Source organism: Dermochelys coriacea, chromosome 26 (assembly GCF_009764565.3).
Source record: "Dermochelys coriacea isolate rDerCor1 chromosome 26, rDerCor1.pri.v4, whole genome shotgun sequence".
NCBI classification, from domain to species: Eukaryota; Metazoa; Chordata; order Testudines; family Dermochelyidae; genus Dermochelys; species Dermochelys coriacea.
The window spans coordinates 10986426-11012725 of NC_050093.1; the positions used below are offsets into that span (position 1 = coordinate 10986426).

The 26300-nt window shown below is 44.4% G+C and overlaps 1 protein-coding gene and 1 long non-coding RNA gene across 2 annotated transcripts in view; both read left to right on the forward strand.

Annotated features, from left to right (window-relative positions):
* Positions 1-15288, forward strand: part of ANTXR1 (ANTXR cell adhesion molecule 1) — a 169324-nt gene extending 154036 nt beyond the window's left edge. The window contains exon 18 of the mRNA XM_043503029.1: positions 12772-15288. Coding sequence (XP_043358964.1) covers positions 12772-13044 — 273 coding nt within the window. The 3' untranslated portion in view covers positions 13045-15288. The remainder of the gene's footprint in view (positions 1-12771) is intronic.
* Positions 15289-20808: 5520 nt separating this feature from the next.
* Positions 20809-26300, forward strand: part of LOC119848623 — a 37419-nt gene continuing 31927 nt past the window's right edge. Inside the window, exon 1 of the long non-coding RNA XR_005290294.2 lies at positions 20809-21247. This is a non-coding gene — a long non-coding RNA (uncharacterized LOC119848623). The remainder of the gene's footprint in view (positions 21248-26300) is intronic.

Here is a 26300-nt window from a genome sequence, read left to right on the forward strand (position 1 = left end):
TTAACTTTAACTCAAGGCTTGTTATCTAGGTTCATAAACTATGCCGGTCTAACTACTGTCTCCCTGCTAGAAACACAGATGAAATTTGCTCCTTTTATATTCAAAGCCATGTTGCTGAGGTACTTGTAAGCTTTTCCTGGTATGATAAAAGGCAGTCTTGTGTTTGAGGCACTGCTGTGGGACTGAGGAGACACGGGCTAAGTTCCTGTCCCTGCCAGAGACTCCTACTGTAGGCTTGAACAAGTCACTTCTTATTATTTATTATTTATATAACTGTAGAGTCCTAGTGACAGACCAGGACCTTAACGGGATAGGTGCTGTACAAACATTTAATCCGAGTGCCTCAGCTCCCCATCTGTAAAATGGGAATAATAATACTTCCTTTCTCCCACCCTGTGTCTGTCTTCTCTATTTACATTTTAAGCCCTTCAGGGCAGGGGCTATCTCTTATTATGAGTATATAGAGTACCTAGCATAAAGGGGCCCTGATTTCAATTGGGTGCCTCTGTTCAGCATAGACTCATAGACGCCTAGGTGCTATTGCAATACAAATCCCCCCAAAGTGAAGAACTCAGTAATGCAGAGTGGCTGGTCCTCCTGAGGGCTGTGCTTTGTACTGAGAGGGGCACTGTCTGTCAAAGAGGAGTTCTCCTACATAGTTGTCTGGAGGGGAAAATAAGGGTGGATTTCATATTCAGACCAAATACTCTTAGACTTTAAGGCCAGAAGTGATCATCATGATCATCTTGCCTGACCTCCTGCACATCACAGGCCACAGAACTTCATCCACCCACTCCTGTAACAGATCCCTAACCTCTGGCTGAGTTACTGGAGTCCTCAAATCTTGATTTAAAGACTTCAAGTTACAAAGAATCCACCGTTACCTCTAGTTCAAACCAGCAAGTAACCCATGCCCCGTGCTACAGAGGAAGGCAAAAAAACAAAAACAAAAAAAACCCAACCCAGGGTCTCTGCCAATCTGACTGGGAGGAAAAATGCCTTCCCAGCCCCAGATAGGGCTTTCAATTAGTCCCTGAGCATGTGGGTGAGACCCACCATCATCATAGAGAAAATGAATAATAATTAATGTGGTAGAACTGTACTGCCTTATACTGTTTTTAAGTGTGGGAAGCAGTCAAATATTATGGTGATGGACACCAATGTAAGTAGGTAGGTAGATAGACTGATAGATGTTGGGGTGTATGGGTATAGATTGATCGATAGATCCATCAATCTCCATCCAAACAATTTACCAGTTGAAATGACTAAGAACCAGGGTATCATTATTATTTATTAATTTGTATGGAGGTAGTGCCCAGAAGCCCCACTCATGGAGCAGGACCCCACTATTCTAGGTGCTAATGGATCTTTGTGTGTTGCTTATCCTACCGTTCCATTGGAGGCAGCCATGCCGTCCCATGCTATAGGATTAAATAACACCCTGCTTGGCTTGTGGTCACATTCAGGGAAGCACAAACCTCAGCGCTTCTGTGTCCGTGATCAGATTGTTAAACACAAACTGAAAGCCATGTTTATTTTAACATCCCGCTATTTGGTCGAAGCAGCATTTCCCACCATCACCGACCACCCCCATCCCCACGGTCAGCTTTTCATGTTTGCTCACAGCACTGTTAAAACATTCTCCAGCTCTCATGTGAAATAGTATGGTAATTTTCCCCAGACTTCTCCTTGTCGTTCGATCTGACAGTTCCTTCCCTGGGAGATGTTGGCTTCTCCATCTTCTATGCAGCTGCAAAAAGAGCCAAAATCCATTCTGAGATGAAAACTGCCATCTGGCTTTTCCCAATCACAGCCATGGTGAGCGAAATTTCAAACAATGAGTTCTCTTCTCCAATGAGACACACAAAGAACTTCCTCAGCCTGTTCATTCACTTGGAATAAGGAGAAAGCTTGGGCTATATTTCTGCCCTCCATTCATGCTGGATGCATTGCAGAGTTATGCACAATATGGTATCAGTAAGTGTGGACAGTCAGCACCCAATTCATTACACAGAGAACTGCTGATTCAAATAGCAAAGGAAATAGTACAACATTGTGAAGTTGTCCATTTCACCCAGTCATCACCTGGTGTAAATGGATGCAGTCTCAACTGAGCATCTGTTTATACCAGCTAAGGACATGGCCAGTTCTTTATCCTTAATTCTTTATTAAGGGATGGAAGGATTGAGCTTTAAAGTTAGGATCACAGAACAAATAAGGGACATGTGGAACAGGTCTTTAATGGGACTTGAACTAAGTACCTTCTGAGAACAAATAAACTCCAGTACCTGAGCTGAAAAACGACTCTCCAGCGGCCATTTGTAGGAGCACCACATAAATTTTCTCAGATATTAGACCACTAGAGAAAGAGTCCATGGAATGCATGCATGTTAGCAGATACTTCTTCTGCGCTTTTCAGAGACTTCTTCTGCATTTCTGGGAGTGAGGTCAAATCCTTAAGAGGATCTATTATAAAGCTGGTCGTTATTATAGAGCTGGCCAGGAATTTTTCAGCTGTCTTTTCCTTAAAAAAAAGTGCTGATTTGTCAAAATCAAAACTTGCCAAGGTGAAGGGTAGGTTTTCATGAATGTCTCAACTTGAAAAACTTTTGGAAAAAGAAGTTTTGAAATTGTCAAAATTGGACTTTTTGACATTTCAGAACCAACACATTCTGCTTTCCTGGTTCAAAATGACTTCTCATTTTGAAATGTAAACTAATTAATGTAATAAAACCAAATTTAAAAAAATGGTCAACATTGAAATGAAACTTTTCAAAATTATCAGAACAAAATGTTTTGATTGACCCCCCTCCCCCCCAACCGTTTTGTTTTGTTTTTTAGTTCACAAGAAATTTGAAGATTTAAAAAAAATATATTCTGATTTGGGTTTGGAAATTTTTTGGAATCAGGAACATTTTCACAGGATGAGAAAACCATTCCCCATCCAAGCTGTAATCTATTATCTGGTGCGGTATATTAGGAGCACTGGGATTTGTGATTGTTATGAGATTTTATACCACTGTACCTCACAGACTTGTAGGGAGTCATTTCTGATTTAGATGGGTGTAACTGAGATCAAAAAGAGTCTGGAATTTGAGTGTTCCATAACCACAAAATCACTTATTGCCCATGAGAATTAATTTAATTCTGCTGGTCTCTGAAACAGAGAAATGGTCATACTTAGGTCTGTTGTTAAGTAGCACAAGGTTACAAGGATCTTTCATTTGATACCTTAAATCCACTCTGCATATCCTGATCTTCTGTGGTGGTGAGTACCCACAGCCAACCTCTGAAATCAGGCCATAAATACTCCTGATACTTTCTGTGAGAGATCATTGTTTGAAATTTTCCTTTCCCCATCCCACTCAGCATGTTGTGGACTGGCAGGTTGCTGCCCACCCCCCCAGAGATGGCTGTGTTTTATTGTTGCTCTATGAATCCAAAGTGTGATAGAAATGCAGAACATTATTAATAATAGAGTCCATTTCTTGAAATAATCTCCACTGCGGTTAACTTTGCATTTTAATTACATTTTGAAAGTCCAGTTGTGGTCACATTAGTCAGGTACCCATGCAAACCCATCCACTGAAGTCAGTTGAATTACACCCGGGATTAATCTGAGTCATCATGTTGGGATTATCTCTGAATAAAGACCTCCAGATCTGCATGAGAAATAAGATCTAGAAATATGAAGTGACTGGCAAAAAGGAAAAGTCTCAACTTTTAAAAACAATCTCAACTTTCATAATTTGATGCCTGCATGAATAGAATACCAATGAGACTAGCAGATCTAGCCGCAAGTCCTCCTGCGTAATTATAAATGCTCTTTAGACAGGAAACAGCAGCTTACAAAGTCACTCATATTCAGATGAGTAAATGACATCAGCATCTGTTACCATTTTCCTTCCACCTCCCACCATACTCATGGGGGGTATTTCTGCTGACTTAGCTCCTTTTCATATAGTTTTGCAAAGCTGAAGCATTTATTGTTGTTGTGTTTACACAGCTGAAGCTCACACAGCACATTCTGCCTTTATTCATGAATTCAGCAGGCATCGGTCCATATGGAGAGCATGGCTGCTGGGTCTCAAAATGAAAGCACGTTCTAGCCTAAATTTGCCATGGTTCTTTGCTTTCACTCCTTAGTCTTTCCATACGACTTCACCAAATCCAGGACCATGCTCCCTACTGCTTTACACAGTCAAGGCATCGGGCAAATATTAACTAGCTCAGGTTCTGGAGCAGTAAGTCGTGCCAGCACATGCTTCAGTATGCGCTGTACAAGCCTGCCTGGAACCCTGGGTAATTATTCAGCTTCACTGCTCCAGGACCTGGGCTAGGTAGATTAAGGCTAGCTCAGAATGGGCTACAGTCATTGGGCTACAGTCACACTCCATGATTGCAGTTGTAGACATAGCCTCAGGCAAAGAACTGGAGCACATGCTTAAATCCATCTGTATTAAGCAAAGTGCTTATTAACACTGGGATTTTCAATGGAGCCTAAGGGAGTTAGGTGCTCAACACCCCTACCTTCTCTTAGGCTCATTTGAAAATCCCAGCGATAACAAACACTTTGCTGAACAGAGATCTACTTAAGCACGCTCTTAAAGTTAAGCTCATGCTAAAGTGCTTTGCTGAATTGGAGCCCAAGAAAGTAGTAGTATAGCTATTTGATAAATGAGGCTGGGTCTTTATGCTTGGTGCAGCTGCTGAAGCAGGCGCAAGTTGGTGCTCAAGTGCTCCAAAGGGACCCTAAGCAGGCCAGTGATCTGGCCCACAGAAAGGTGCAGGTGAGTCGCCCAAGGTCACGTGATGAGTTCATGGTGGAGATAGGATTAGAACTCAGGAGTTAAATGCCACCTCTCAGTTCAAAACTGAGAACCCAAGACAACACTGCCTCTCTAAACTAGCAGGCAGTCATGCAGCATGATGAAGAGCACATGGAAAGCAGCGGTACATGTGCCATTAAGAGCAACAGGACTTCAGGACCGATGAAGTGGGTTCTAGCCCACGAAAGCTTATGCCCAAATAAATTTGTTAGTCTCTAAAGTGTCACAAGGACTCCTCGTTGTCAGTACTTAGCGTTTACTGAATCACAGCGGGGCTGCCCCAGAATGCTTCAGCATGCAATGGTATAAGCAGCTCATTTGAGATCACGGGGATGCTCTCTTCTGTACTGAGACAGTATTCCAGCTATGACATGAAAATATATTGCCAGCCTGCCTCAGCCTGATTTCTGAACCCTCCATGGTGATGTCATGTGGCTTCACTGACATTCTGAGAGTAGATTCTGATCTCCTTTATGCCAGTTCAAATCCAAAGTCTGCAGAAGTCAATGGAGGTACTTCATGTAGGTCACTGGGGTAGCTGATCAGAAACTGGAATGAGAGCCACACACAAAAAAAAGTCATGACTCAAGACAAGTTAGCCCTAGTGATTTGGCATTCCTATCCAGAGCCAACTCTGCATTGAAAGACACATGGGCTAGGATGTTCAGAAGTGATCACTTAGGACGGAAGAATCCCATGCACTGCTACAGACTAGGGACCAAACGGCTACGCAGCAGTTCTGCAGAAAAGAACCTAGGGGTTACCGTGGACGAGAAGCTGGATATGAGTCAGTGTGTCCTCGTTGCCAAGAAGGGCTAACGGCATTTTAGGCTGCATAAGCAGGAGCATTGCCAGCAGATCGAGGGATGTGATGATTCCCCTTTATTCGGCATTGGGTGAGGCCTCATCTGGAGTACTGTGTCCAGTTTTGGGCCCCACACTACAAGAAGGATGAGAAAAATTGGAAAGAATCCAGCGGAGGGCAACAAAAATGATTAGGGGACTGGAGCACATGTCTTATGAGGAGAGACTGAGAGGACTGGGATTATTTAGTCTGCAGAAGAGAAGAATGAGGTGGGATTTGATAGCTGCTTTCAACTACCTGAAAGGGGGTTCAAAAGAGGATGGATCTAGACTGTTCTCAGTGGTAGCAGATGACAGAACGAGGAGCAATGGTCTCAATTTACAGTGGGGGAGGTTTAGGTTGGATATTAGGAAAAACTTTCTCACTAGGAGGGTGGTGAAGAACTGGAACGGGTTACCTAGGGAGGTGGTGGAATCTCCTTCCTTAGAAGTTTTTAAGTTCAGGCTTGACAAAGCTCTGGCTGGGATGATTTCATTGGGGATTGGTCCTGTTTTGAGCAGAGGGTGAGACTAGACGACCTCCTGAGGTCCCTTCCAACCCTGAGATTCTACGATCTGCTCCCAAACGATGTCAATAAAACTTCTAAGCCAGCGCAGGAACCTTTTGAAAGTCCCATCGGCTGTATCCTAATTTGCTGCTGTTGATGACTGTGTTATAATACCCGGTACTTCTATAGCAACTTTCATTGAAGCGCTTTCTGGACAACTAAGTAAGCCTCAGATGCTTGTGAGGTAGGTAGGGGATATGCCAAGATGGCTTCCTTCTCCATGGGACTGCAGCCACCACAGGGGTTCAGTGCAGCACGTGAGCAACAGCACAAGGCAGTAATTTAGGACACAAAAGGAATAAGCAAGCCCATACCTGACTGAGACTGCGGGGAGGCTTTAACTAGGCCAGATACAATGGCCTGTATTGGAATTTTGCTCACATGTGTTGGGGTAACATCCCTACAATTATGAAAAGGGCTGTGGGTTTTAAAGGACTACGGTATTCCAACACAGTCACTCCTGTATCAGTAAGTGGCCATGAGATAGTTTAAGGGAGTCAACTGATACCTCATTGCCTGTGAATTTGGCCTCTTAACTCGCGGTTTGGAGCAAGAGGAGCTGCTCAACTGACACAGGCAAATAAACCTGGGTGGAAGGGTTCAAAATTCAAACTTTCAAGTGTGTGTGTGGGGGGCGGGGGGGAGGAACAGGATGAAATTTGTGTGGAAAACATTATTCTGTTTTTCAACTGGCTCTAATTGCAAAGGTGATCAGGGTTCAATTATCGTTTGGATTCACCCACATGGGACCCCAGGGGAAGTAAGAACCCTCCCTAGGTCTCTGCGCAGCCTCCCCAGATCTTTGGCGCAGCTGTGAAGGCTTCAGGCCCACTGTTCCCCAGAGTACGTGAGCAGAGAGTGGGTGGAACCATGACTCTGCCCACCCAAGGGACCAGGTATCACAGAGGAGGAAGTAATTTCTGACTGGTATAGGCCAGTAGCCAGCTTTCTTCCCTCCCTCCCTCCTCCCCCCAGAGCATGGAGGAATCAGGGAGGGAATCATGCTTCTCCTAGGATTGAGTTCTTCTCTGTAAAATGACCATCTAGTGCTGAACTGGCAAAGAAACAAAATGGCTTTGAGGACACAAGCCCTGGGTCTGGACTTGGCCCCACTTGAGCCAAAAGAATATCTGATGCCAGCAGTGTCCTAATCCAGAGTGCAATTTGTGTCCTAGTCAGATCCACAAAACTATAACATCACCAAACTCTTCGGGCAAAATAATAATCACAACCCATTATTTTCTGGCCCAGTTTCCCATTTTTAAAAAAATAAATACTTCAACATAAATAAAGAAAATAAACAGAGAGCGTGCAAGTGATAGTCTGAAGCTGCTAAAGTTACATTGCAGGAGACATGGAACCAGCACAAGGAAAACATTCGTATGGGGTTTTTTTTCCTGAAGAAAATTGGTTAAACTTGGGTTCAGACTTTCATTCACTCAGCAGGCCTGCCCCACAGTACTTACTTAAAATTTCAGCAAAGTGCATTAAAACAATGTTAAAGATGAGCCACCAACCCGCAGAGAGAAAATAAAACCAAGGACACTGTGATTTAAGACTGGGGCATGCTTGGCATCCTCGATTCAAATGCTTCTGCTGCTTTATCATCTGATGCCCCTTAGTTAGCCAGCGTCACAGATGCAGTGAAGATCTTTGCAAAAGAGAGTGCAATCTTTCAGAGTAACGTCCCAGGTTAACATCCGGGGGGCAGGTCTTATAAATATCGGGCCCCATTCTCCATTGCCCTAAACCGCATGCTGTCATTTATTCCTGTGCAAAGTGGGCAGTAAATGCCATCAGATCAGAAGAGCAGTGTCTCACGCCCTGGTGGCACAGATGTAAGGGTATATCTCTGTTTCAAGCTGGAGGCATCAAGCCGATCAAGCTAGCACGCTACAAATAGAATGGATCCATGGCTGTGCGAGGGATTAGCTGCCCAGAGCATGCGTCTGGTGTCTCGGACGGGCCTAGGCTCAGGACAGCTAGCTCCTCCCACTGCTTGCGCCACTGCTGCTACGCTCTATTTTCAGCATGCTGGCGCGATCAGAGCTAGCGTGGGTATATCTCCTCCAGCTTGAAGTGTAAACATACCCGAAGGGAGGAGGAAGGGGCATGATTCCCAGCTCGCGTAGACATACTCGAGCTAGCTGTCCCCGAGCTGACACACCAAAAATAGTACTGTAGCCACTGTAGCGTGGGCACCATAGCTAGCCGCCCCGAATACAAATCCCCCTGAATCCCATGGATACAGACTCGGGGAGGCTATCCCATCCTGATGCTGCCCATGCTACCACAGTTACACTGCTATTTTTAGCATGCTCGCACGATGAAAGCTAGCGCAGAGCAGGTGTATGTGACCTGGGAATCACCCCCACCCTCCAGCTCAGAGCGTAAATGTAGCCTTAATGACAACGCATGGGGCAGAGTAGAGGGAAAGAGGGCTCCTTGTATACTGTAATGCTGTCGTGCAAGTCTAAACAGGATCACATTTGAGACCAGGCATGAATTACAGGCATGTTAGTGGGAACTAGTTTAAAACACTCACTGTGCACTGATGGCTCACTTCTCAGACCCACCGTTCAAGAAAAGCAAAGAGGCTGCCTCGTCGATTACAACAGGTAGCTAGGAGTTCTGCCAAAAGGGCCTGGCCAGAGCCTGGCAAGCTTCACCAGTCTCTTACTGGCAGATGGCCATTGCAGCCATGACACAGTTTAGAGCCGCCTCGGGGTGTGCACTATATGTGCAAGACAGTGTTTCTGCAACCCCATTTTCTTTAGATGACCTCTGTTCACACAAAATAGCCTGTCCTCAACTGCAGGCCGTGCAGGGTATTTTATAATCTCAGAGCAGAATCCACTTTCCTCTACTGCTCGTCTAAGATTCAGACAGCTGTTTCTTAATATCCACAAACAATGATGATATCTTTGGCAGCACCCTTGCATAGAAGCTGTCTGAAGCTATTTTCACATCAGTCTTCTCCCCTCAGCCTCCATAGCCCATCAAATCCTATCTTGCAGCCTTTCCAGCCTGCCGTCAGAGCAGGAGGAGGGAGGAAATGGAACATTTTATTTCTGATTTATTGTTGGTACATGTATATTCAGCTACCCACTAGAAGGCATCGAAATTAAAGAGACAAACCCAGCAGTTGAAATAGACACACCGTCTGGCTGCCTGTTCCGATGCAACGAATCAAACAATTACCACTGAATTAAAAGCTACGGCCTGATTGCCTAAGGTCCTAAGCACCCATTCCTCCCACTGGACCAGACTGTCCCCAGTGGCAACTTGGCACCACGTGTGGTTGTATACCCCAATCTCATCTGGTAGCATTCACCACCACTGACCCCTTGTGTAAATGACTGCAAAAGGTCCAGGGCACCAGAGCATGAGACCCAGCTCAGCACTTCGGAAAATCAGGCCATTAGTATTTAAAAAATGCAAAGCGTCTGGAGTGGAGGGACTTCTGATGCAAAACTTCCATGTAGCTCGCTTGCATTTGGTTTTGGGGATTCAGTGGTGTCTAGTGTTTAGGGTGGGGGACTGAGAATCAGGACGCCTGGATTCTAATCTCCTTTTATCAGCAATGTGATGTGATGGTGTGGACAAGCTGTTTATAATCCCTCTTCTTCAGATTACTTGTCTGTAAAATGGGTATAATAAGACTACCCCATGGCACAGAGAGGGTTCAGAGCTCCTAATGTAGTTGCCTCAAATCCCACCACATTCCTGTGTGTTGGAACCACTCCCATCTGTCTGGGATCATTGTTCTGTTTGGCATCTTTTCACCAGCACTAACATTTACTTTGAAAAAGGAACCAGAAAAAGCAAAAAAACCCCGGCCCCCCTCACCTCCCAGAGCTCCCCACACACCAACACCCTAAATGGAAAACAAACTGTGGGCTCAGAAGCCCTCCAGTGTCTCTTTGTATGAGTTCATATCTGGAAGAATGAGCCTGTAATATAATAACTTGGATTCCGACAGTAGAGAATTTACTGGGGGATCTTTCACAGGTGGAAATTATTAGAAAAAGCTAAACAGCTTAGAGGGCAAAGGTTTTGTTTAAAATACATAACAAACTGTAACTTAGCACCATTTTTATAGCAGAGCTACAGAAAGCAGTTTTTTGGCTTGACATGGGCAGCAGGCTAAGGATACCTTCTACTTAACAGTTCGTCTCTTTCAGGAAGGATACGGTACAAGCAACTAGCTTTGGTAAATAATACTCCCTCTCCTGTCTAGTTGATAAATGGTTAGAAGCAGGACATGAGTGAAGAATATTTGATATAGATGCAAGATGCAAATTCCAGATTTCAAGCATGGGGAGGGGGGTCGGCTCTGGAGTTTTGTATCAGCCAAAGATGGGGGCGGGGGGGACATTGCTAAAATTCTGAGCCAGAATTCTAACAGCAGCAGGAAAGGGGCAGCATGAACCATTGTTACCAGTTCTTGAGATTTTATCATGAGTCGTGTGATATTTGGTGTGTTTCTTAAAGCCCCAGCTGCTGGAGTCAGGTGATTGCATGAGAATCTCAGCTTTCATTTTTTAAAAGTTCATTTCTAGCCCTCTTGGTTGCAGATAAAAGCTTGAACCTGTAACCCAAATGTATCCTAAAGGCTCAGAAAGCAGAAGGCAAATATAAAACCCCCCAAATATATCCCTCTCATGATTTTGAAGCTATCTCCTGATTTTGAGAGCTGACTCCTGCCTCAGTCTGGCCATATTGTTGAATCCATGATTTGACTTCTCAGCCCATTTCTTCTCCTGGGCTCGTCTCTGTGGGATCAGAGGACTCAGACTGGGAATCACTTGTATTCTGCAGCAGGGTCAGTAGGTTCCGTTGTTACCTGTGGCAGATCTGTAGGCAGAATATACTCCAAAGACAAACTCTGAAGGTGAGAATTTTGCCTTAACTCTGCTAAAATGAGAGCGGTTGTGCAAAATCTGTTACATCACACGATGGCACTGATTGTAAATTCAAGTGTAATCTCAGAGGCTTGCCACCCACGGTCTATAGCACCCGTGTGTACAGATGTGGTGGGGGGTGGATACACTTCTAGCAATATCTGACAGTTAAATCTGGCTGTCACTCTCACAGCTGTCTTCCCTCTGGATTACATTGTAGGGGAATTCTTACTGGAGTTATTGGTCCACTGCTGAATAATTGCACTGATTATTTCCCATCCTTTGGATGTGTTGGGAAAAAGCATGCCTGAACTCATAAGCAAATGTCTGGTATGAAACTGTAGGACATCTGTGTAGTATTTTAATAGGGCTGCATCTGTTTTCAAGGAGGGCAAGTGAGATCCTAGAGTGATAGTAGTCATGCATATACCTGGACAGCTAGAATGAACCACGGTTAGCACAGACAGCTGCATGAGTGGACTGAGCTGATCATAAGGCTAACTGTCCCGAGAGCCTGCAGAGACACCTCTAGATTAGCAGATATGCCTGATTATCTAGATATCCCGCCATAGTCCTCAATATAGCCAGGTTGGTCTTGCCAAACTCTGTGGCCATGAGGTGGGCGTTGTGCGAAGAAACAGTTCATCCTCCTCAAATACAAAGCCGTAGAACTCCTTTACTATGCTGGCATTCTAACCACTGGTGCCTCGGCCCTGGCTGACATTCATGTATAAGGCCCTACCAAATTGACGCTCGTGGAAAATGTGTCACGAACCGTGAAATCTGGTGTCCCCCATGAAATCTGGTCTTTTGTGTGATTTTACTCTATACTATAAGGTAAAAGTATACAAAAGTACATCCCTGCCTTCAGAGCTGGGCACCCGGCCAGCAGCTGCTGCTTTCCGGCCGCCCAGTTCTGAAGACAGCGCAAAAGGAAGGGTGCCAATTCTGTCACGCCCCCCCCCAACAGATTTGCGACCCCCTTTTGGGTCGGGACCCCCCAGTTTGAGAAATGCTGGCTTAAGGGCTTGACATGTTTTTATGTTGCCATTTTTAAAATACATATTCATATTTTGTTATAGCATTGTGAAATTTAAGATTTAATTATCTGAATTATATGAAATTATATGAATGATAAATTATATGAAATTTAAGATTTTTAAAATGCTATGACCGTGAAATTTATGAAAATGGACCATGAATTTGGTAGGGTCCTATTCATGTCCCTCACAGGATCTTACAGGCTATGACTGCTGGCTATAGACACATGCTGGCTGGAATAGAATCAGCGAGCAGTGGTCGCAAGGATGGTTGTGTGTGCACTTTCACAATACCACGCAAGCTGGAGTCACAGATGAGGGGCTGGTCCATCCATGATTAGTCATTTGCTACTTGCATTTGCTACTGCATGGTTCACTCCAGATGTGAACCCTTTTGGGTTTCTCAGAGCAGCCACAAGGATTGGGTTAAGAATCTGGCCCATAAAGGGGCCTTGACTCCAACCATGCACCCAGAAAAATAAACGTAGATGGCCGATTTGTGAGTAGGAATACCACTTCACCCACCAGCCTGACTTCGGCTCCTACATCATCGCCACGCTCAATAACCTTTTTGTTTCTCTTTTAGGGCCGCTGTATCAATTTCACCCGAGTGAAGAATGCTGAGGCACTGCCGAAATACCCACTCAACCACGCACACCCACCCTCTTCTCCACCCCCTGCCCCGATCTACAACCCTCCACCCCCTGCCCCGATCTATACCCCACCTCCTCCCAGTTCTCCCACTCCTCCCACCCCATCCCCATCATCCACTCTTCCTCCACTGCCCCCGCCTCCCCAGGCCCCGGCCCCCAACCGAGCCCCTCCTCCCTCCAGGCCCCCCCCTCGCCCTTCCGTCTAGGGGTTCAGCCTTGTCCCTCTCTCTTCCAGAAGCATTCAGAGGGTTCTTTCAGCAGTACTGTAACAAACCTGTCTTGGGGGGGTTATAGGAGGCCTTTACATTCTGAAATGGGTGACAGTAGAACAAACCACTTATTAGTCTTTTTATCTATTTATATATAATCCCACAATGCATCAAGCGTCGCCAAACGAGCAAGGAGACAAAATCCAGGGGGCTGCAAAAATGAGGCCACTGGAGAAACATCAGTCACTAATGTTCGCTTCAGCGGGATTCTTGCCCCCTCCCATCCTCTGTGAGTTACCACAGTGATCCTGGAAGAAATTGGAAATTAGACTAGCTCTTAGAAAATTCAGAGACCACAGGGCAATCCTCCACGGTGAAGGGCACAGCTGAAAGCTTCCTACAGACCATGTGGACATCACAGTGGACTACTTTGCCACAACTGCGTGAGTTCTCTTCTTGCTGCAGTGCTTCAGATTAATATGGAAACCTGATTATTCTCACACACCTGTGAACAGCAGGATACTATAACGAGGAGTGTTAGACCATTGATTTTTAATCTGGAAAAAAAAAGCAGCCATCCCAATGGACTTTGTTCTAGAGAATGAACGGGGCCATCATCCTTTAGTTACCAGGAGGGTGTTGGAGTAGGTGTCAGGCTTATGGATTTGTGTATGTTGTTATGTGGAAGTATGGGTGAACGAGGCTGAAGTACTACTATAAAAATGAATTACATGTAAAATAAAAAGAAAACCCACAGGAGGGCTCCAACCCCACACCTGAAGCGGAAGAGTTAATGAAAGATCAGCGTTCAAAGTTTTCAGCAGGCAGTAGGGGTCCGGAGACCACGGAGCAAAGGAACCTGTGGAAGAGAAGGTTGAAAGAAGAGTCATTACGCTACTCTTAGCTAACGGTGCCTGTCTGATGAGTGCAGCAGAGTCATTCAGGGACCGTTTCCATTTTAAAATGAAAGTTTCTGAAACAGCTGAAGTGGGAATGAGTGGTTGGTTCTATTAATTTTTTTTTAAAAAAACTGCAATCCCCTTAGGCTCCTTAAATCTGTTATTGTCGTCAGTTTCACAGACTCTCACCGCTGCCTTTTTTGTTTGTAAATTGCCTTCTTCTGCCTTACCAACTTCTCTGCTTTGATTTTTGTTTTCCTTTCCTGAATAAGCACTGGATGTCTCTCATACACTTTGTCAAAGGGACACAGTGCGGCTACACCTTGCTCTTGTCACTTCCATTAGCAGTTGTCGGCCAAGGCGAAGTCATGCACAAAGTTGCCTGAGATGGGAATCAGTCTTCCAAGAAATGCACTGGCTGCATTTCTCCATGTTTTCTCCTTCTTTTTTTCTTTTTCCCAGTGGGACCCTCCCCCCATAGTTTACAATACTGCGTATGTACACGTTTTAACCTATAGTAAACTTCCTGAGCACCTGCCTTTGTAACACAGTGCTAGAAATAGATAAGATCAAAATTAAAGTAAAACCTCCGCCTCCCTAGTTTACTTTTACGATCAGCTCCCATGACATGAATATCTCCCTGGAAATTGCCACGTCATAAAGACAAATCATCTTTGTAGCTACAGTTCTATGAATATCGAAGGGTTTTCATACTCATATAAAGCAAGTGGTTTTAACCACAGATACGCTTTGCCAAGTAGTTACTCCAGTGTTGTTAGAAATATTGCTTTTCCAGGGGAAAAGGCTATACAAGAAAGAGGAACAGAGCAGATATAAAGATAAAGACCCAGTCAAGGAACGAACTGGGATATCTTTTGTTAGGGACCTTTATAAACAGTCCCTTTCTATCAGGCTCAGATTCATCCCGGTTGGCACTCACTAATCCTTTGGTCAGTGTGTCTTATGTCATATGGAACAAATGACTTCATACAGGGATCACAATGGCTCTGAGGTCTGCAGCCAGGTGCGGGCTGTTCTGTGAAAGGGCCGATGTATCCACCATCACAACTGTTTTGTCTGCAGGCAGCACAGAGCAGGCCCCACTTTCGACATTCACTGGGTTAGATGCTACTCAGACTGTAGCAGGTACTGGTCAGTTCAACGAGACAACGTTAGGATTGTCAAGTGGGACTGGAAATCTTGGAAAGCCCTGCAAAGGTTTGGTTGGACTTCCCCTTGAGATGGATGCCATCTAGTCAAATAGCTGAAGATGGAAAGTGTAATAACTGGGAATAGTGTAATAATGTCCTGCAGGATTGCTAGGTATTTCTCTTAACAGATCCTCAACGGTACAAAAAAGTTGGGAAAGAAAATTACTTTTTAACCAAATGACATTAAGAATATATTTTTGTCGTGTCAACCAGTAAATCAGAACAACTGCTGGGGAAAAATAAATGAGTTTTACTACTCTCGGACTAAAAGTAGCGTTTGCAGATTCCTATAAAAAATTCTTTACCACAATTTAAGAGGGAAAAAATCCCCAAAAAACAAACTTAAACAGAGTAACAGAAAAGCTCGATCAGGCCCCCAAAAAATAATTTTAATGTATCCCTGTACTACAATCCTTCTCATGAGTAAAAGCAAACTCCAAATTGTTGTTGTATATATTGTTATTGCATGCTTACCATATGTTAGATGGAAGCATTTCCTGTCCAGTGTGGATAAAAGAACATTTTTCAAGTTGTAGTAAATTATTATAAAGCCAATGATATTTCATGGCATGTTATTGTATCAAGCTGTGCTTGTTGTATTTTTGTTCTTTATGTTTGTATTGCTTTTTATAAATGTACAAATATTTCCTGTAGTGACGAATACCTGCTTTACATAGCATTAATTGAACTACAAGGACTATGGGCTATATGTGCCCCTCGATCTGCTGAATGGGAGTCATGCATATGGATCTAGGGTAGTCTATAGCCATACTGCAGTGGGTATGTATAGGGATAAGCAAAGGGCTATTTTTTATTAACCGAACACAGAATCATTAACTGGTTATTGACCAGTTATTTACTAGACATTGAACATGCTGGTTATTAACTGGACATAGAATCTGAGTGCCCACGGGCAATCTAAGTTACTTGTTTTCAGTACTCAGCAAAACCAGAGCAGATGTTGGCTAGCAGAATTTACCTCAAGTGTCGTATTTAAAATCAACCTATGTGTGCACAATTATGCAGCTTTGGAGCCTGGTGCCACTGAAGTCAATGGAGGTTCTTCAATTGACTTCAACAGGTACAAGACCACGGCCACATTTTCTGGGGATGCAATAGGCGCATGTACTAAATTGAAAGGGACATGGCAAACGCCAACCTTTGTGCATGTATGTAGATGCCCATTTGTGTGTTCTGATGAGGCTTTGAGCAGGTGCAAAACATCTGGGTGCACTGTTCTTTGCAGACACGTGCTCCTTCAAATGCGTGGCCCTAAGTTTCCAAAGAGATGGTCCTAAACGGCAAAGCTCTGAAATGACCTTTCTCAAAGGGGAGAAGGTTTCTGATGGCAGATGGGTGTTTAATCTGTAGCAACCTGCATGAAACTTGGAGGCAGGAGCAGAGATTGCAGGAAGGAAGTGTTCAGAGAAGGCTTCAGGAAGTCAGCCCGTGTGCACGTGGCTGGAATGCTAGCGGCAGTTTCAGCATCTCTGTAAATAGTTCTCTTAATAAAGGGCCAGTTTAGGTTTACAAGCATGGAGTCCTTTTATGTATTAGCCAGCATGTGGTATACGAATCTAGCAGACAAAAGCATAACAAAATCCAATGGCAGGAAACTGAGGCTAGACAAATTCAGACTAGAAATAAGGCACACGTTTTTAACAGTGTGGGTAATTAACCATTAAAACAGTTTACTTAGGGATATGATGGATTCTCCATCACAAGAAGATGGGATGTCTTTCCTAAAGTTGTGCTTTAACTCGGCCAGAAATGACGGGCTTGATGCAGAAGTGACCGAGTGAAATTCTGCTGCCCGTGTTAGGCAGGGGGTCAGACTAGTTGATTGGAAAGGTCCCCTTCTGACTTCAGAACCTGTGAATTTATGAAAAATCAGGCCCTGGGGAACCACCCAGGTAGCTGCGCTCATATCTAAATTTCATTGTATTGCATTAATATGAAGAGAGAAAAAGAAATAACTAAGGTGCGGGGGGTGAAGAGAGAGGGCAGGGAAGTGAAGGCACCTTTGCCAAAGCCAGAATCTGAATGGAAATTCAGACCAAAAGGACATCTCTTCAACTGAGTGGGACTTTGCTGATCGACGTCAGCTGAGGCTTGGCCCAAAACCCATAGAACTTGTGTGCCTAAAGTTAGGCTCCTACTTTTATTTTTGGGCACTTTAGTAGAAGCGAGCTGAGTTTCCAAGGTGCTGAGCCCCCACCAACCTCATTGAAGTCAAGGGGAGCCACAAGTGCACGGCCCTTTTGAGAAAGAAAATCGGACTCCTTTTGTTGGGGTGGAGTAAGGGGCCGAGCAGAGAAAGGTGGCTGGAAAGGGAAGCTGGAGAAATTCAGACTGACAATAAGGTGGGAATTCATAATGATGAGAGTAATTAACAGGGAGGATAATTAACCCGTGGAACAATTGACCAAGGATTGTGGTGGATTCTCCATCACTGACCATTTTTAAATCAAGGTTGGATGTTTCTGTGAAAGATCTTCTGTGGGAACAATTTTGGGGAAGTTCTCTGACTTGTGTGAGACAGGAGGTCAGACTAGATGATCACAGTGGTCCTTTATGGCCTTGGAATCTATGAACTTGTCTACACTCGAAATGCTACAGTGGCACTGCCAATGCTGATGGGAGGGGTTCTCCCATCAGTATAGGTAATCCACCTCCAAGAGAGGCAGTAGCTAGGTTGATAGAAGAATTCTTCTGTCCACCTACCTCTGTCTGCACTGGGGTTAGGATGATTTAACTACATTGCTCAGGGGGGTGGATTTTCCATCCCCCTGAGCAATGTAGCTGCATTAGCCTAACTCTGTAGTGTTGACCAGGCTCATGAAACTTTAGGCAACCAGGTTTGACAAAGTTGGCCATAATTTCACATCGCCTTCCAGTGACAATTAATGCTATGCAAACAAGGTTGAATGAACTGGTGTACTGTATACAGACATATGGTACCCTATGTATCCTCTCCCGATAGAACTTTCCTGTTGTACATATTACAAAGCTGTCGTTCCAAGCTAGCCATTTGGAGGCAAAGGTTCATTGCAGAACAAAAGGAAGAAGCTGAATGGTGAAACATCTGCTCTGTATTTCAACAGGAATTAGGGTTTCATTTTTTGTATCGTTTTTACCACTTGCACATGCAGAAATATAGAAGTAATAGAATTGGTCTTGATAGCAATGAACAGCTCTGAGTCATTTGCTCTGACTAGGACACTCAAGCCCGGGACTTATATTATTCTTTATTCATGTACATTTTTTATATTCAATGATCTACGTCAATCTGTGTCCAACAGCCTGAAAGAAATATGCAGTAGCATTTGATGAGGATTAAGAACATTTCAAAATGCTGAAAAGTTCCAAGCTGCTGCTGGCTGTAATTTGAAGCCTTTGTTCAGATTAGCCTTGTGATCTTCCAAATTCTCCAGATACTCCATGTCGTGTCAAAACACGTTCTGTCATCATTTAGATGATGGGGAGTTGGAGTGGGGGGGGCTGCCTAGTTTCTTTGAGAACTCGAGCAGTGTTCGAGTCAAGAATACTGCTCATAGCTGGGGATGATGCAGCAGCGGAAAGGAAACATGCTTTATATTTTGATATTGACTTCAGTGTTGATATCCCAGGACTGGTTGGAAGGAGACAGTTAAGCCAGGTTTAAATGATGATGTTCTACTCCCTGTGTTTGTTGCATGTGTCATTTGTTAAATTCAGTCATTACCCTTGCTGATCTTGAGGTTATTATTAAAGAACTACACTAATTCATGCCTGTTTCCATATGTTTTGTTTACTAGACAAAGGCGAATGCACTAGGAGAAAAGCAGGAGAACCTGCTCCATGTAAAACTTCCCTTTCCTCAGTGTGGAATACTAGTGTTCTGTTTTTGTGGGTTTCCAATAGAATATTTCCTTCCATGGAGGAAATGAAGGGAGATTGATAACGATGGACGCATAAGCAGCATCATTAAGGCCCCGATCCAGCAAGGCTTAAATTTAAGGACGTGCTTGAGTCCCGTCGACCTCAGCGAGTATGTCTACACTGCAAATGAAGGTGGGCTTGCCTGCCCACTCTAGCTTTAATCGAGCTAGTGTGGGTAAAAAAGGCGGCGTAGACACGGCTGCTACTCTGAAAAGCATAGACATGATAGCACAGAGTTCAGCATGGGCCAGTAACCCAAGTACGTACCCAGGGTCCCTGGTGGGCTTGTATTCAAGCAGCTAACCTGTGCTAAAACCCATGCCAACCATTTCTACACTAGATTAAAGTTAGAGTGGGTGTGCTTACCTGTGCTACAATCAAACCCCCCTTTGCACTGTAGACATACCCAATGGGACTTAAGCAACGGGCCAAAGTGTTTTGCTGAATTGGGGCCCTCCTTCCACACGGTGTGCGAATAGGAGCTTGCAAATTGACAAGCCACAACATTCTTTGCCAGATCCGTCTCTCCATCTGTCTTGTTGCCAGAATTGAATTTGCTGGGAACATGCAAATGTTCTCCTAATCCATTCAGCAGGGTGTAATGCTTCAGGTTGTGTGCTGCACCTCATTGCAGACTACCTGCCTGAACCAGTTTTCCAACCCACCTATCCATTCGTATCCTCCTAAAGACTCACTTTTGCCACAATGCCCACAACAATGAATTAAAAGCTCTGGCAGCTTTTCCAGTGCAACTTCTATTCAATACAGCCAGCCTTTTGTACTGCAAACTCTTTAGGGTAGGTAATGCCTCTGTGTTGTGTCCTGTACAGTGCTGAGTACACACACACACACACACACACCCTGCCATTGCTTAACAAATAGCACCCCAAGTTACTGACAGCCCTTCCTTCTGAGTCCTCTGTTTTGGGGTTCCCTTCCCAACCTGAGCCACCAAAAACCCGGTTTTCTGAGATGCTGAGGACCCCGCTGCTCTCACTGAAATCTGCAGAAAATCAGGCCTTAGGCATCTCATGCAGGGACTCAAAAATGGGGCATCCAAAATCAGTAGTCATCCCTGAAAACGTGGGCTCTGGCTGGTCTTCGATGGCTTACCCCCGACTTCCTTCAGCATATTTAACACTGCAGGCTTAGGCCCAAAGTTTTTGCTGTTGGATCTAACCTACCTGTCCCTAACCACTGCAAGGAAATGAGAGGAGACTCACTCTGCTTGCAGTGTCTTGCTCTTCACAACAGAGCAAGGAGCCTTATTTCTGGGGCTTGTCAAGGGAAAGACAATGGAAAGTCACAACCCTTCCCCCTGCAACGCAGTACAGCACAATCGCAAGCTGTCCTCGTCTGTAAGAAAAGGCTATCAAAGATAGCCCCAAAATTAGCACGAGATTCAAACTCAAGGCTTTTCATCTCTGCACTGAGCATCGAGGCCAACAGGTGGGGACTTCGGGGGCAGTGCATTAGAAATTGTAGTCGCTTCCTGAGGGACTCAAAACGAGAGCACAGGAAACAAAACCACAAAGAACTGTACAGTCTCAAATAAATTCTCTCCCTTCTATCTTAGAACATTGCCCTACCCTAACCTCTCTCCTGGGGAGATGGAGCAGCTTCATTCTCAGAACCAAGTCTGACTAGTAACGTCAGGTGTTAAAGCTTAAAAGGGGTCTGGTTTTCAGAGGACCCCCTGCAAGGTGTCTCTGCTCAGGTTCCCCAAAACATTAGGAATTTCCATAGAAGTTAAGAGTCTAAATACCTTTGAAAAATCTGTGGCCCTAACTACTTTCAAAAGCCTGTAGCAAGCTACTATGCTTTGTGAGGTCTGCTTCTTGTTAGCCACTGCTGATTACTCACCTGTGTCTCTTAATTAACCCCAGCTGGGCTTGCCTCTGCCTAGTAGCCGGGAGTGGTGCTTTGTTTCCCTGGTACAGAGTTTGCCTGAAACTCCCAGAAGGTCAGGAAGCTGCTGTTTTTTCCTAGGTTAAGCCGCTCTGGGCTAGGTGAGGGAATGTCAGAATAGTTCAGTGCAGGGTTTTGCCTTTCAGCTGGGAATGTCAGCCTGCAAAGAAGCTAACGTGCAGCAAGAGATGGTCCCCATTCTGCTTGGGGGCGAAGCGGAGAGCAGAGTGCTGGAGCTACCTGAAAGAGGGAGTGTGAGTGGTGAGTTTAATTCGTATTATAGCATTCCTAGCTTTCCTAATGTATCGTTCCTAGTTTCTCAGAGCAGGTGAGATTACAAGGAAAGGAGATTGTTTCCTCTGGGTCCTAGAGGAGGAGACAGATTGGAGCCATTAGCCTCTTGTTTTAGGAGCAGCTCCACACATTGCTGAGGATTTACCATAACATATGAAACCATTGTGCCTTTGAGTCAAATTTCTGCCTCCAGCAGCAGCCATGTAGGAAGGCAAAACAAACAAACACACACCCTTCTCACACGGGCACACAAACTAAGCCAAAACCCACTGCAGTAGGAGGAAAGACTCCCACTGACTCGAATGGAGTTGGATTGGGCCCATGATCAATTTGCCCAGTGATTCCCACGTGGGTGTGAAAGGGAATAATTCTTTCCTAACTCCTGTGTCAATCTTCTAGGCTGGAGTGTGAGAGCTGATTACATGTATCTTGGCATGCAAATTGTCTGGAGACAGCCCGAGCTATATAATTTGAACACCCCCACTCCCTAAAGTCAGGGGCCTTTGAATTCACATTTTTGCTTTGGAGGCATAGTTATGAGAGTTATCCGGAGTTATAAATATTCTCCCCTTTAAAAGCCCTCCAGGATATTTGACTCTGGCCTCAAGAACAGATGAATTCTACACTGGGCAGGAAACAGGATGATTTTTTTTTTCTAATTCTAATATATAATGTGTTTTAATAACAGTTTGCATATGCTAAGCTCATACCTCTTGAAAGGAGCACAATGAAAATCCCCTGCTGGATTCAAAATGTGTTCAGAGTCTTTGCTATTTTTTAATTTTTAAGACCGAGAGGTTTTAAGTGGTGCTCATTCCCTTTTTAAAGGAACACGTCTATACAACATGTACTGGAAGATAACCTAATGGCAAATAGAAAAGATTCCCACTGCCAAAGAAATTCTGTTGCATACTGGAGGGGTGGAAGAATCACTGAAAATCAGGAGCAGTTTTCCCCAGCAATGTGTGGGGTGCGTGTATGTGTGTGTATATACACGTGCGCACACATGCTTTTATATATATATTTGAAGAAGAGCAAAGTCAGACTTAAATCAGAACTCAGTGCTGCCAGCATCTTGTACAATAAACAGGTTACTGTTAGGTCAGTGTGGATCCTGCCTAAATGAAATTACATGAAAGGGGGAGGGGGGAGTCTCTTGATTCAAGGATGTGCTGGAAGGCTGATATTTTCCTCTTAATTTTAAAAGCGTTTGTGTGCTCTGAAGCTGCTGTACATATGGTGCTGTCTTGGCCCATGATTTGAGAAAATCTCCTGAGCTAAGCATGCCCTAGCCTAGAGTAACCAGATGTCCTGATTTTATAGGGATGGTCCTGATATTTGGGGCTTTGCCTTATAAAGGTGTCTATTACTCTCCACCTCCGGGTCCTGATTTTTCACACTTACTGTCTAGTCACCCTACCCTGACCTGAGCAGGAATTTTCAATGCTTTTTACAGACTAATTAATTACTGTAGCTCCCAAAGATTCTTTGGGGTATTGTTGTACCCATTCTAAAGATAGAGGAACTAAGGCGCACAGACGTTCAGGGAAATGAATATGATGCATGGCATAATTTGCAATCCTCCTAGTCTATTAGGAATTGATGTTCCACTGTTTATACGCACTCAGAATCCCTATATCATCTCTGTTTTGAGGGCCTGATTGTGTCTGTCGCTATGAGTTTAGGGCATGTAGCAGCTTTCAGAAGATGCTCAGCAGTTGGCAGGGTCAGGCCCAGCAGGTTTTTGTGCTTGTATGTTTTTGTGTTGTCTCAGTACTGCTTCAGGGAGATGAAACAACATGAGATCTGGTTTTGGTTATGACATTTCAGCTTCTAGCTGGAGACTTCCTTGGAAAGCAAAAAGCATAGAGCAATACACTTGCATGTTTGCATTCTTGTATCCTGATGTCAGTGACAGTGATTGCTGAATCAATGTAAATGTCTTGCTAGTTGTGGTGTTTACAAGGGCTTCTCTACAAGAGGAAATTGACTGGCATAGCTAAAGCAGAAACATTATTCCACTATAGCTATGATGCTCATTTTCCCTGTGTAAACAAATCCATACATTTAAGCAATTGTTTTAACAATCCAATGAGAAAAATGGCCTGGGAAGTTGTATCTTCTTGGTTCCCAAAGTGCCTCCATTCAGTTAGAATTAGAACTTCTGCAGATCTGTCACACTCAGGCCAAATAGCAACAACACTGTTTCTAAAAGAAGAAAAGGAGGACTTGTGGCACCCTTAGAGACTAACACATTTATTTGAGCATAAGCTTTCGTGAGCTACAGCTCACTTCATCGGATGCATCCGATGAAGTGAGCTGTAGCTCACGAAAGCTTATGCTCAAATAAATGTGTTAGTCTCTAAGGTGCCACAAGTCCTCCTTTTCTTTTTGCGAATACAGACTAACACGGCTGCTACTCTGAAACATATATACATACAGAGAACATGAAAAGGTGGAAGTTGCCATACCAAATCTAAGAGGCTAATTAATTAAGATAGCCCATTTCAGACAGTTGACAAGAAGGTGTGAGGATACTTAACGTGGGGAAATAGATTCAATTTGTGTAATGACCCAGCCACTCCCAGTCTCTATTCAAGCCCAAGTGAATGGTATCTAGTTTGCAAATTAATTCCAGTTCAGCAGTTTCCCTTTGCAGTCTGTTTTCTTACGCTCAAATAAATATGTTAGTCTCTAAAGTGCCACAAGTACTCCTGTTCTTTTTGGGAATACAGACTAACACAGCTGCTACTCTGAAAACTGTTTCTCAACAAAGTTTGTTGGTTTTTTTCCCCCAGCTGTTCATGAGCCATTGGTTCTTTTAACTAGACTATAACTTCACCTCTTACCTTAATGCTGCCAGGATTTCATTGCATTTATTGTGGTATTAATGGGGTGTTAGGGCTCAGAGCCTTGATTAGGTGTCTTTTTATTATCTTAAATCTAAACAAATAATGCTTCCTTGCCTCTAGACTGCTCAGTTAGGCCTTGATACTCGTAGACTTTAAGGTTGGAAGGGACCATCGTGATCATCTAGTCTAATTTCCTGCACGTGGCAGGTCTCGGAACCTCACCCAGCCACTCCTGTCATAGACCTCTGACCTCTGGCTCAGTTACTGAAGTCTTCAAATCATGGGTTAAAGACTTCAAGTTACAGAGAATCCAACGTTTACACTAGTTTAAATCTGCAAGTGACCTGTGCCCCATATGGCAGAGGAAGGTGGGGTCTCTTCCCCCCCCCCACCCCCCGGCATCTCTGCCAATCTGAGCTGGGGGGAAATTCCTTCCCAACTCCAAATATGGTGATCAGTTGGACCCTGGGCATGTGGGCAAGACCCACCAGCCAGACACCTAGGGAAGAATTCTCTGTAGTAATTCAGAGCCCTCCCCATGCAGTGTCCCATCACTAGCCCTTGGGAATTTTTGCTACTGGCGGTTACAGACCAGTGAGGGGTTGTCACCGCCTGCCCCACAACCTTGAATCCCTTGGGGTGCTTTGCTATCGTAGTATCTGGGTATAGCTACAGCCCTGGTCCAACGACCTTTGACCCCATCAGCCCGTTAGCTCTGGCTTCCACCAGTCTTGGTTACTACTTGCAGGATGAGCCCAATATACTCGCAGTCCCGAATTTTCCCAAGACAATGGGTTCTGCACGGTTCAGCCCTCTCCAGGACAGTTCAGATATTAAAGGTTCATTGCTCCTGTACAGGGTCAATATGCAACAGGTTGCTACATTAACTGGAGTTCAGTTTAAACACAATACTGGATTGGTTTAGATAAAATTTAAAACAAGTTTATTACTAAAAGGAGATAGGATTGTCAGTGAATTTGAGTATCTGAGATGAAGATAGAAATGGTTACAAGCAAATGCAAGTGAAAACAGGAATCAAAAAGTCTGAAACTTAACCTAGTAAGTTGTGGTTCAAGGCTTTATTTAAGATGGCCTTTCCCATCCCCACTCATCCAGCAAGATGGTGTCTGACCCTTTCCTTGGTCACAATCTCTCCTGGGGGCCAAATGTGCGACTGCCTTTGTTTTCTTAGGTGAAAGAGAGAACTTGGGGTTCTCTGTCCCTTGAAGTGGATTTTTCTGAAGATTATCCCTCAAAACAAAGTTTATTCAAATGGTTAAGGGGGTGACATGGAGTCTGGTGCGGAAGGAGGTTCCATGCTCTTTCTCTTCCCCTGTGTTTGCTTAAATGCACGTTTGCTTTGTCTCCTGCCCTTTCCTTCCCCTGCTGTCTGGAGGACCCTGTTTTCTACTTGCACTGAAGTAAACACACACTCCTCTGTTTAGGATAGACCAGTTTAATGACCTTTGCCTAGGCAGGACTGGGTGGTTTTAAACATGTGCTAATAACATCATATGGGGCGGTGGGGAGGGTGTTTCATTACTTTACATAGTGTTGCTACACGCTTTTCACCATGCTGCTATTGAGCCGTGAGTTATTAGTTTTAAAATGATGCCTCACAAGGTGTATTTTGTGCAGCTGTCATTGTAGGATGTGAATACAGGAGTGCTTTCAGGCATTTGCAGGATCAGGGCCTTTGGGTCTGTCTTTACTGCATTGTAAACCTGGGTCTGTGGGACCTGGGTTTGTAGACTGTGTGTTTCCAAGCCCGCACTTGAGCATCCACACTGCATGATAAACATGGGTTTACAGTTGCTAGACCTGCATCTTGCAGACATGCTAAAGTATCCACACTGCACTGCGCAGACCTTGTGATCTGGGTCTGCATCTTGAGCTGCATCCACACTGCAAAATGAGGCTTAGAAGCGAGTCGCAGTGGGATTTGGTCTCTGACTCTCCCGTCCCCCATTCCAACGGGGTCCTAGGACCTGGGTCCTGAATCCTCGCTGACCCAAGTCAGTCTGATTAGTGTGTGGACAGAAGGGAGGTTTGGGTTCAAACCTGAGTCCAAACCAGGCCTTGGTGCATAGTATAGAGATACAGGGTATATTCACACTGCAAAAAAACCCAAAAACATGGCGTCTCAGAGCTTGGGTCAACCCTTGCTC